This window comes from Falco naumanni, chromosome Z (genome assembly GCF_017639655.2).
Source record: "Falco naumanni isolate bFalNau1 chromosome Z, bFalNau1.pat, whole genome shotgun sequence".
Lineage (NCBI taxonomy): Eukaryota > Metazoa > Chordata > Aves > Falconiformes > Falconidae > Falco > Falco naumanni.
Window position 1 is genome coordinate 83456048 of NC_054080.1, and position 12705 is coordinate 83468752.

Sequence of the window (12705 nt, forward strand, 5' to 3'; positions counted from 1 at the left end):
AAAATAACACCTAGCAAGTACCTCCCAGTTGTTTACCTTACCCATTTTCCCTCCCAATTGCCTGAACTTTCACTTATTCACAGGCACACAGCAGTAGGACACAGATTATCTACCTGACCTGCTCTTAAATGCAACAAAAATAAATGTGGTTCTTCCTGCACAAAACACAGCACAGAGGTAAGTCTTGTAACATGTGAACTATGTCGCACTAGAAGTTGTATTCCATTCCTCACTCAATCACCAATTTATATTCAAAGTTTGAGAGCTCAGAGTAGTCATAAATCTGCACTAGTTTTTCACCTTCTAAAAAAAAAAAAACACCCAAAACAAACCAACAGAACAAAAAGAAAACCTCTGACTACCACTCATTTTGACAGGAGCTGTACTTTAACAAAAACAAAACCACCATTGAAAGTTGACAATAAAATTGGCCAGAACCGCTCTCAAACACATTTCCAATTTATTAAAGATTAAAAGTGTTCCTAATTTTAGCAGTACACATTGTGGCCCATTTAAACCTGTTACACAAGTGTTCAGATGTAGACTGTTACGACCCTTTATGAAACAGCTAGGTCCTTTGCAAGGAAATACTGCTAATAATAAAACACCTGACAGAAAAGTATTAGGTCACACTGTAAAATGCAAAAACAGTTTAAGTAATAGTTAGAAGTATTAAGTCATACCAGATTGTTCTTGTAAGGCTGACAATCAAGACACAGGCCAATGAATTTAGCAATGGATGTGGGTTAACAAAAGTCACAAGGACTTACGTTCTATATTTCTGGAGATGTGCTATGGATCCTCTTAAAAATAATAATTCTGTTTACATTAACACCACTTGCTAGAGTTCCAAGAGACAGTGCCAAGTTTCTTTTTAAAATGTCAAAGGGGGGGGGGGGGGGGAGCCATAAAGACTAAGAAACTCAACAGCTAATTCACAACAAAGTCACAGATGTACAATTCACTGTAAGCTGAAACACTATGCATTGAAGTCTTCAGCAACTCCAGAGACACCAGAGTCTTTCCCAAAGAAAAGAAAAAAAAGGCACCCCAAAACAGCAACCAAAAAATCCAAACAAAAAGAAGAAAAAGAAGAGCTTCCCTGCCAACACTACAGACCCTATTACTGACCTTTCCTAGCTACCACGAGAATGAATGGCAGTTATAGATATGAAGAAGAAGAAAGGAACCCACAGAAATGGAAGAGGCAGCAGAAAGAGCTTTCAAAATTGGAAACAACAATCCATTTTACATAGGCACTTACTCCTCTGCTAACCAAAACACGAATAATTAGAACTGGAATAATCAACATAACCTCTCATTTGCTTTCAGAAATGTCACTTCTATAAATACATTATCAACGTTTCATTCTCCAGCAAGCACCCTCTTACCTATTTGTTGGAGTGGTAAAGCTAAAAGACAGCAGCTGGTTCCAGAACGGGTCATTCTCGGAGATGGGCTCTGCTCCTGACAATTTTTTCAGGTACTCATTTTCTGGAAGCTCACTGATGCTGCTGCTATTCGCTCCCATCTTCTTTATTTGGCAAATCGCTTTCTAAATATTCATTTCTTCAAGTGCGGGGGGGAAAGAAAGAAACATTTAAAGACTTTTGTACAAAAAAGGAATATACAAACCCTGAATTAGGTATCGGTAATTTTTAGTTCACTGCCTTAAGAGTTACTGAAATTTAGCACATAGACACATAGGAAGACGTTAAAAAGGTTTTCTTTCAACAAACTTAGCACAACAGCATCTTCAGCCGAGACTGTGTCATATACTTCAGTCATCATCTCGCTTGCATTTTCCAAAGTTACTCTCAGCAAGAACGCAGTGACTGCTGTATCAATATCAAGGCTGCTACCAGTGGGGGAAACTGTAAGGAATTCACAATTTAAAAAGAGGTGTCAAGTTGACAAGCTATTAAAAAATGTATTTTCCAAGTGAATATACACAGATAAAAAAATTAATTTTTTTATTAAATTTAATTAAAGAAAAAACCACCACAATGCTATTAAGTATGTGCTAGGGATGCCGCTCCTGGGCTTCTTACAACTTTCCAGGACATCAGCTTCAGTAATCTTTCATCTTTTGAGAAGAAGTAACTATGACCATTAGCTGTAAAAGTTTATATTAAAAAGAATACCACCAAATACACACCCCCATCAAGATAAAACCACTGTGCAACGTGTTACTGTGTAACCTAAATACTCCCTCCTGAGCTGGCATAAGGCATAAGAACAGGGACAGCTATATTAGAAGATATAAGCCACTATGCAGCAGCAACTCCTCTCTTGGACTCGACAAAGATACAGGATCTGTTTCAATAATCACTCCAGTACTGATTCTCTTATACTCATCATCTTGGCACAAGCAGGCACAATGGCTACAGAAAAGGCCATTCTAGTAGCAGATAATACTAATAAAGTATAAAAATGAGGAAAAATTAGTAAGAAGAAATTAAGAGATGCAATAAAGAGCTGCAATATTTGCCGCCATCATGGAGGCTATCTGAACTTACATTCAAGATTTAAAGTGAATGCACAGTAGCCAAATAGTTCAGATACAACAAAATGCCAGCACAGATTGAGAGTACAATATAGGATACTATTAACCAATAAAGAGGTCTTTAAGAAGGGAGATCCTACAAAAATGAGGAAATTGTTTATTATTTTCTAAATTTTGTTTGTAGGGGACATTACAGACTGGGAAAACACTGCACAATCCTTCCCTCCATTCTAGTACTCCATCCTCCACCATCACTATTAGCTGCTCTGGAAGAATGAATGCAGCAAGATTAAACTTTACACCGACTCAGTGTTATCTGCTCTTGTAACAATTCCACTACTGTAACTCTGCCATCGTGCACCCAGGGAGCTCTATTTTTATGAAGCAGTTTGGTTTCTACCACCTCCCTTTATATCTGTCCAAAGGGGAGAGAGATATAATAACCCTATAACCCCATATATGACTCATTTAGCAAAAAGCTCTAAAGACACTGTCTTGTAGCATTTGCAGAAGCTTTTTTTTGTAATGGGGACTACCTGCAGGAACAGAAATTTAAAAGTGGCCTATGAGTTAAAAAGGAAGTTTGTGTCAGGGAATTCTGTGGAGAAGCATTAAAGGATTATACGATGTAATTAGTTTAAGAGGATTTCCAGAACTTTGGTTGAATGCTTACTCACAGAACAGAATGAATGCATCTAACTTGAACACAAATTTTGCTGTCTCAAAGGAAAAAGCTCACAATGCAGTGTATGCTACCTTTGAAAGAAAGCCAATGAATACTGAAGTTATAGAATAAAGCAGAAGAGAAACCAGTTTGTATAATACACAAAAATACTGGATCATCAGTTATAAGTATAAGAAACAAGGTTCAGCTTGTACATGGACATCTCAGCCCTGCAGTCCTTGGTCTGCACATGTCCAACTACCGCAGAAGACAACAGCAATGCTGTTGGCCCTGGACTCGTATTTTGGCTTCCCTGCATCTTTAAATGACTTAATAGTCATACATTTAAACCTTTGTTTCTCAGAGTATAGACAGTTGAAGTCCATGTCTGTCTCTAGTTCCCATCCTCTGCTTGTGCGTTCCAGCTCACGTAAGGAGCAGCTCACTTGCTCCACGATGAACACCCAAGGGAGAAGAGAAACAAGAGGAAGCTGGAGCCCTGCTGGCAAATTCTTCCACCTTAACGTACAACTCTTGAGTTCCCATGCCAGCACACTGACTCTGCCTTACATGTTTATCCTGTTCTCCTAAGACGAGTCACTCTATTCTCACAGCTTGCAGCCGCTCCCAAAGCCCCTCACTGAACCCATTTTCCCAGAAGTATGAGAGCAACGGGAACAGGCTGCAAGCTAGATCTTGAAAAAACATCTTTCCAGACTTCCTGCAGTATCCCAGTAGATTAAATGCTATTAAAACAAATCCCCCCAAATAAATAGTGCTTTAAAAGCAAGTTTTAGCAAACTATTTGTTGTCTATTTTCAGAGTCAGCATCAAATTCACATTGCCCAAGAATGTGCCCACTTCTGTGGCCAAAGCCGTAGTCTCGAGCAAAGAGTGGCTAGCTAGAACCCCTTGGGAGCTCTCCCTGAGCCTCACCACACAGCTGGCTCCTTACAAACTGCAGAGAACATTTTTAATTCCACAGCACTTCCTCAAAGTGACACGAAAAATAAGACACTAGCCGATTTATTTTTTCTTCTAAATGAAATAAACATCAAGCCATTGGGATCTGTCAAAAGGATCCAGTTGCTAGCTTGAGCCCTTATATTCACTATACTCCTCTAAAGTGAAAAACTCAGCAAGTTCTACAGAAACCTATTGTAGACAACCATACTTAGAAACATACAATAGTTGTAATAAAACTAACCTAAGTTCCCGATGAAAAGAGTTAGCTCAAAACGTGCTGAAGTACTCTGAAGTGACTTCATGACGCAGTCTGAGCACGTTGAGTTCCTACAACCTGACCCATCACAGGCCCAGCTTTAAATGAGGCATTTCTAAGAAACTCCAGCTATCAGGTGACAGAAGAAACTAGTCTTTTGTTCAGAATTCATGAATATCCTATAGAACAGATGTCTAAAAATAATTTAATTTTTTTAAAAAATAATCATTTAGTTTCCTGGTATTTTAACAACAGTAACAGATTAACCCAAATGCTTTAACTTAGACGGTTACATGTTACCCATGATCTCCAACACATTTCCAAGACAAATGCTATCAAATAATACTAAATTAAATTCCAGTCACCACCTTCAATCATTTTCAAACATGCTATTAAATAGCAAATGTGCTTCTTTTAGAAACAGCTGCCTTTGCTTTTGATTAAGAGGCACTACTGCTGTGCCTCTAACATTCTACACTGGTTAAGGCTGTAGAGGTTCAAGTCTTAGACAACATAACAAGTTGGTCAGTACTTGGAACTCAATTACCACAGTATTTCTTAATCGAATCCTTACTTATCCATTATTTTCCCTAAACTTGACTTTCATTACAGCCCCTGCTGCACAGAAAAGCTGCTCCAGAGGATCCCAAAATCACTTCAGAAGGCAAGGTTAAACAGATTCTGCTTCCTCCTGTGCTGAAGCGGGATAGCCACAAGAAACACCAAACAACAGGAAATCCCCTTTCACTCCAGAAAGAGTCAGTCCTAATCCCAGCAGTAAACTGCCAGTGAAATTTATTTTTTTCAAATACACTAAGTAAATGCATGGTTCATTAAAAAAAAAAGTTAAGTCTTCTCCTGAAAAGCAATTAATCTAATTATTTGGTAAAAATATACAGACACAATTTATCACAAGTCATGTAGTTTAACACAGTATTATTACCTCTACCAACAACAATTCTTTCCTTTTAAGCTGGGAACACCCCCAAAGAATCATAGCCTGGTCTACAAGTGTCATGCTCTATTAAACCTAACATCTGTTCAGTCCCAGAACTTGGCTCCACAATGCAGAAGCAGATGCTTCACAGCAAACACAAGGGAGTTTGTTTTGCACATCAGGACTCATTCCAATCCCAAATAGCCAGGAGCAGATATATCCCAAGTTTACTGTCCCTTCTAAGAGATTTTAGTATTAATTATTAACAATGTTTACAAGAACGTAATTTTCCCTCTTCAAGTTAAAATCAGTTCAGCAATACATATATGCTGTGTCTGAGCTCGTAACTCGAGGTACAGTGTTATGTACTGTTGAACTTGGGAAAAACATCTGTCATGCTCTCTAAGCTTTCTATTTAAATAATTTTAGACAAGTATATAGTTCCATTAAGTATTAAATCTCTTACCGGTCTCACAACATAATTGCCAATGCTGACATTTTGCTAATCCATCCAGTATAGCTAGCACCCTTTCCAAAACTATCATTGCCATGACTGTCTGGCTGAGTCTGCAGACAACCTGAATAATAAAGATTATATATAGTTGTTTGGGTTTTTTTAAATGAGTACTTTACAGGGTAAGAATTTGAGACAGTCATGCAGATGATTTTCCCCATGCCATCTGAGATCTGGTCTCTAGGTCAGTCTTTAATACAACCATATGAAAATAAATAAAGAAGTAATGTTATTATACATTTGAAAACCTAACAAAATTTCACTTCCATATATAACAGCACTTCAGTTACCTTTATAATTTGCTGCCTTATGAACTAAGGCAAATGGACATCATTTTCCTTTCAAGCAAAGCAGCCAATATCACTGTAAAGATGAGAACATATGAGATGTAATGCTGCTTATTCAAGTATTAGCAAAGCTGCTACACTGAGGTTTCTGGCTGATTCCTATTTGCATCCAAGAACTGTGAGTTTCAGACCATTTTTCACCCATAAGACATTAAAATGTCCCACAAAATCCTAACATAAAACTTCCCATGCAGTTACAAGGCTACTGCACTACATATATAATTCTCTACACAGCAGAAGACAGGAGACATATTAACATTAGGTATTATACAGCTCCAGTAGCTGAACTTTACTGTCCATACAATATATTTAAATTCTGCCTACTCATTCATACTATAATAACACTTACACCTAAGGATCAAATCCTTTGTGGACTAAGTATCATACACAACATACCTACACAACTTAACTGGTATCGTACCCACAGATAAAGAACAGTCAAAAAAACCAAAACACCCTAAGTTACATCTTGTAGATGTACATTCATGTGCAGGACCAGAGTTAGTGGTCTAAAGCAGGTGCAGAGCCCTCAGGTTTGTTCATGGGAAACACTCATTTAATGTGTTTCATCCTGCTTTACTAGAGCAGGGAAAGCTACAGTGAACCAGAAGCCCTGTTTCTTTTGCCTTCCTTAAGATCCTCAACTTTCTGCTCCCAGCAAATCAGCTTGTGTAGCTCACTAGCCTGTTTCTGTCACGGTCTCCATGTTCTGTCCTAGCTTATTCCCAAATTCAAGATTTTACTCCTACTAAAATATTCCTATTTTCCATGCAACACACGAAATACCTCAAAACATGTCTAGGCACACTGAAAGGGAGGCAGTCAAACCAAAGACAGCGGATCAAGTAAGTCCCAGCTGATTTGAGCAAGTGCTTGCATGTACTGCTTTAATCTTCACCCGCTGCACCTCAACGCGGCTAAACCTGTACCATGTTTCATCACATCCCAAAGACTGCAAAATATTCATGATGTAAGAGATGTTATTTCTGTCCGCCAGTAAACACCACGCAGCACTTGGGACACAAAAAAAAATAAAAACATGCCGAAAGAAACTATGTCACCTGGACCCTCACTGTATCAAAAAATCAGAATCTTTGTTTCGTTAACTATAATTGCTGCTAGAAATACCTACAGTGTCTGTACAGAACAATTTTCCAAGAGAGAAGTGAATTGGGTACCACACGTACCCAAGGGGACCAGAAAAGGACTAACAGATCTTAAACTGTAGAAATGAGCACCGATACTGTAAAACTAAAGAGATTTTATTTCAGTAGCAAAACTAGTTTCTCTTACGTACATAATCTCTAGTCACTTTCTGCCCACCTCCAGAAAAGAAGCCAACAAACAGTAAGTAGACCTTACAATTCAAATCACACTTAAGTTAGCTCTTCAAAGCGTGCACTTATACATCTGAAAAGCAAAGTGACAAAGCTCCTTTAGTAAGGATGGCTTTCCAGTTTTCCTAGCGTATTGTTTACTCACTTGCACTGCTTGGGGAATTGTTTTGGTGCTGTTAGTGAGGCTAAAAAAATAAACAAAAAAACAGAACCAAGAAATGTGATTTGATCTTTCTTCAAAGATAAAAGCAGTTATATAAATATTTCACTCACACCAAGAGATTCCATTAAACTTCACACACAGTCCAAAAGGAGGTACGAAAGCATCAGAATTGGTGTTACCAATTAAATTGGCAAAATTTTACTAAACAAACCTAATGATGCAGAAAGACATAGCAGTAAGAATTCAAGACTGTAAAAGGGATACTTAGGGAAAAAAAAATTAAAAATCTCAACTATCCTCATAATTCAGGAATTTTGCCATTTTTCATCAGAGAAAAGCACCAAAATAACCTTTGTTTCTAAAGGATGTTAATCAGTCAAAATATTTCAGGAATAACTAAATGCCTGGCAACCATCAAAAGCAATCAAACCACTACTAAGAATTCACCTTCTCTTCTACACCAGCCACATATAACCAAGCTGCTAGGGAGATTTCAGAATGGAATAAATGCATTCTTCATGACTACAGATTTTAAATGTTTCCTACTGTTTTTAAGTTAATGAATTACACAGTAAAGACTGTTCTGCTCATTTCACTTTTCACTGTCCCCATTTACAATTTTCCTCACCTTTCCTACTGCGTATGTGGTGCACTCCTTCCTCTAATCCCCTTTACTCACACCTCTCTTCCACAATGAAAGTGTTCAGCCACATACAAGCACCAAAAAATTAAAAAAAAAACCAAAACACAAACACAAAACCACCACAAGAAAAAAAGTTCTTGTGCAAAGCAGGAGACAGACAAGATATTTTTGCAAAAAATATCACATACAACCTTTTAAAGAACCTTTGCAACCTGAGGGCAAACACTACCCTTCATAGCTTTCCAGATACTGGTCAAATCCTCTATTTCTCCTCTAACCATTATTTTTCAGACTCTACCAATCCGATGGCTACTGTTTGGGGGCATGAAAGTCTCTGCCATATCTACAAACCTTTAATATATTTTTGCAGCAGCACAGCACACTAACCATTTACCAAGTACCAAAGTATGTTTCCTTACAGCTCATTTTAAGGACAGATGTACTTTTGACAGCAATAAGAAATGCAATACAATTATTAAATGGTCCACAAAATGCTTAAATACAAGAAAAATAAAGAAAGCACCATCTTAAGTCTTTAGGTATCTCTCAACATCAATTATCTGACTCTTCCACTGTTTACTTGGCATGGCGAACAAACACAGCATCTTTTTCGGTCCTCCTGGCCGGTAACTTGTTCTAGTGCCTTCCTCTTCTATAGCAACTGCCTGAACAAAGCAGCACTGCAGTGACATTAGTGCAGTCTTACAGGTTCCACTGAAGCCTAGAGTCTTGCACACAGCAGAAGTGATTAATCTTGATAGATTTACTGCAGGCAAAGAAGGCCTCTCATAGGGAAGGCAAACAGCAGCTGAAAAAACTACTGATGATATACTATGTTTTCTGTTCCAGTTCCTTTTCAACATGCATTTTATGTGGGAGCCAATTGTCAATAAAAGCCTAATTGTGAAGGGCACAATCTGCTTACTTTACATCCCACCTACAGGGCACTTGTCCTGCTCACAGCTGAAAAAGGAGCTTTTCAAGACCTTCTTAGGTAGTGTATTTCAAGCAGAAGAAATCAGATGTGAGCAAGCCCAGACACTGTGGTCATTGACCAAACTGCTCAACAAGAGATGCTATAAATCACCTCTGTCTTTGCCATTTCATCCGACGGTAATCCCATAGTTTGCTGACTTTTAGTAAAGTATTCTGAAAGGGAGGTGACAAAAAAAAGAAAAAATTAATTCTGTAAGTAAGACCAAGATGTACAGCTTAAGAATTTTCTCAGTGTCATCTCAGGAACCTAGCACACATGTTCTTTCATTCTTTATAATAACATATAATCACTAACCAACAATTACTGTTGTGGTGATAAAATCTACTATAAATTTTGATCCCAAAGGAGATACCTGCTTACTTATCTCAAAATATCTTATTTCAGATGAACAACTAGTCACCTTCACAGCCTTGTCCTGAACTACTGACTCATGGCAGAGGGGGTGGGGCTTGCTCTAACTGTCTTTCTGTCAAGTTGTACCAGATCCAAAAAAGCCTGATGTAAAACCGCCATTCCTTCTTACCATTCCAGTCTTTTGCCCCAGAACAAAAACACCTGATACACAGTTCTCAAAAATATGAAAATGTTACATTAAAGCATTGGACACCAACAAGTAAATCTATGCTTGTGGCTAACGATAACCTTGTTTGAAGACCTAAACCCCAGAACTATCATGTTTCCATCAACCACGTATCAGCCCTTACATAAGCACATAGTTGTTAAGTGGGGTAAGAAACCCATTAATTGACACAATTTATATTAAGGTTGGTTGTCCCGTCTCCCCTCAGTCACAATGTTTTGTCAGAGGCCAGACAGCAGGTACTTAGTAAATCTCTTGAAGGAGCTTTTGCTGATGGGACACGAATTCCACAAACACCTTTCTATTATGAAGTTCAGGGAGCTATTTCACTTTCACAGGTAAATAAGCATCTACTGCATTCCAGTACTTCTTTGCATGGTTTACACACATGCAACAAAATATATCTCCAGATCATTAATACAAAATTTCACAAGACTCCTGGGTAACTCCTTCATTTTGTCCATTTTTCATGCTGCTACACTCCCACACTGTAACACAATACTCGTGGCCAAATCTCCCTGAAGGTTCAAAGGCCTCTAAAATTTGTCATGAACTAAGAAAACTTAAAGCTACAAAAACTATAAAGATATTTCTCTGACCTCCTATATAATTCCAGTCATAACATTGTATTAAATAATTACTGCATGAAGCCTACTAATTTGAAAGTAGAATTGACAGCACTGGTTTTAGAAATACATCCTATCATAGAGGGAAGGAGAGGTGGTGTGGGGGCAATTAAAAAAACGAAACATATTACTTCTATCCTTACTCTTACACTCCTGTGTCCCAAGCAGAAGTCAGAACTCAAACACCGCGAATGGTTTCTAATACATGCAAGAATAATTTCTTTAATCTGGTTAGCAAAACACCATTAGAAGAGAAGAACGCTGGGTCACGCACACCTTATATTTCTGTGTAAAAGGCTCAACTTTTCTCCACCTGTTAAATAACCATGACACGTGTATAACATTTTTTAAAAGTTTCGAGAACTAAAAATTCAAATACTTGTCCGGTTCTTTGCAGCAGGCAGATATTTCTTTAGAGATTTTGTTTGCCCTCACTAGTGAGATTCCTGCTGCCTGCAGGGAAGCTGTACTGGGACTACAAAATGAAAAGAACAAATGTTAACTTTAAACAGGAAAATCAACGAAATACGGAGCTTGGGGGGGGGGGGGGGGGGAAGAAAGACTAACCAGCAATATGCACAACCCATACTGAGACCTGACTTTACAGCTTAAGAATACACTGCATATCAGTACCAATACTACTGGTTTGACCAGATCCTCTTCCAGTGGCCAAAAAGAGACTTTTATTACCCCAAATACAGCAATGGTTTTCAAAAGCACTATTTTACACAAACTACCTGATAATCTAAGATGGATTATAGCATTGGAAATTTTGTTCAATAGGGAAACATTTTATGATTATTGATGAATTTGTTGCTCTTTTTTTTAATCATCTGTATAACTCTCTAAAAATCAATTTATAGTAACTCATTTACTACCGTAATTAAAATGGGCAGCTGAGTTGGCTATAACACAAGTTATGCTAAACCTAGCACAATTTAATAATCCAAGTAGCTAGCTTTGGTATAGTTATCTCATTATGGAAGGAATTTTAAGATTACTCTTACACCTATTTGAGATTTTCTCCCCATTTCACTCTCAGACATAAATAAAACTTGCCTAATGTCCAAAGTGACGTTTCAAAAAGAAGAATTCAACTACCTTTTAATACTTAGATGCTCATTAAAAGGTCTGCATTTTTTTTAAATACTGGTATACTTCACTATATTTCAATAGTTATACAATTATTCTGGCATCTGTACTCTTCCCACAATTGGGCATTATGTGTATTTTTACAACTGAGCCATTTGTCTCTGCTTTAAATGTTGCCTACTGCTAGAAATTTATCTACAACATAAAAAATGCATGTTGTACATAAGGGCAAATCTGTTTTGCATGTATCCCTAGTTTTATATTATATTGCACATCATGATTTATATTGCCTACCTCCAGGGTCTACTGCAAATGAAATTACACTTGCCAAAGTGTGCAATTCCTCTAAGGCGCAACAGGCTTTCCACTCTAGAGAATACACTTTGAAGAAATACTGTTATCATCAGAATTTACTTTTAGTATCTTGTCAGTCATCAGCATGTTAGAAACACCCTGGGACCTTCCTATTCATCTGGTAAAAATCAGTGGAAGCAGCAGAGCCATCTAAAGACTAGTATTAATTTGTTACAAATAGTTGTCTACTGAATTTATCACAAAACACTACGTGTTAGAAGCTGTCCTAGTAAAACATCAGCATAAGACTGGAAGAGAAGGAGCTGATAGTTGCTTCAGCCAGGCGAGAGTGCTGAGTAGGGTCCATTGCTCCCTAGGCTGCCCACGGGCTTCTGATGATGCAGCTACAGCACGAAGAGAGGAAACAGCCCAAGGGGAGGACAGGTGGCAGCCTTGAGCTGCTGGCCATCTGAGGAACACCAACACTTCTAAAGTCACCCCAACCAGATCAACTTCAACAGTTTTTACTTGGGAATTGACAAAGTGGGGGATTGCACAACCCAGCGACCTGCATTAGGAAACGGGACCCAACCACTCAGCAGCTTCTTCCCACTGCCCTGCACTCAGAAAGCACTCAATGCAGGAAATATTAACTGTCTACTTACTTCTACAAATACCTCAAATGACCATAATTGCAGCCCAGCATGGGATAATGGCACCTGCAATGAAAGAAATGAGATTACAGCCTGACGAACTGGCTATGCCCAGCACAAGATTAAAAAA

At 38.1% G+C, this 12705-nt stretch overlaps 1 protein-coding gene across 4 annotated transcripts in view; it reads right to left on the minus strand.

The window, feature by feature from the left end:
* Positions 1-12705, minus strand: part of DYM (dymeclin) — a 220029-nt gene that overhangs the window by 206390 nt on the left and 934 nt on the right. The window contains exons 2-3 of one of the 4 annotated variants that reach the window (XM_040579680.1): positions 12588-12641; positions 1392-1569 (exon numbers count right to left, since the gene is read on the minus strand). In XM_040579680.1, coding sequence (XP_040435614.1) covers positions 1392-1531 — 140 coding nt within the window. In that variant the 5' untranslated portion in view covers positions 1532-1569; positions 12588-12641. Of the gene's footprint in view, positions 1-1391; positions 1570-6133; positions 6156-12587; positions 12642-12705 lie in introns of those variants that run through there. The other 3 variants (XM_040579682.1, XM_040579681.1, XM_040579683.1) reach the window with 3 other exon arrangements.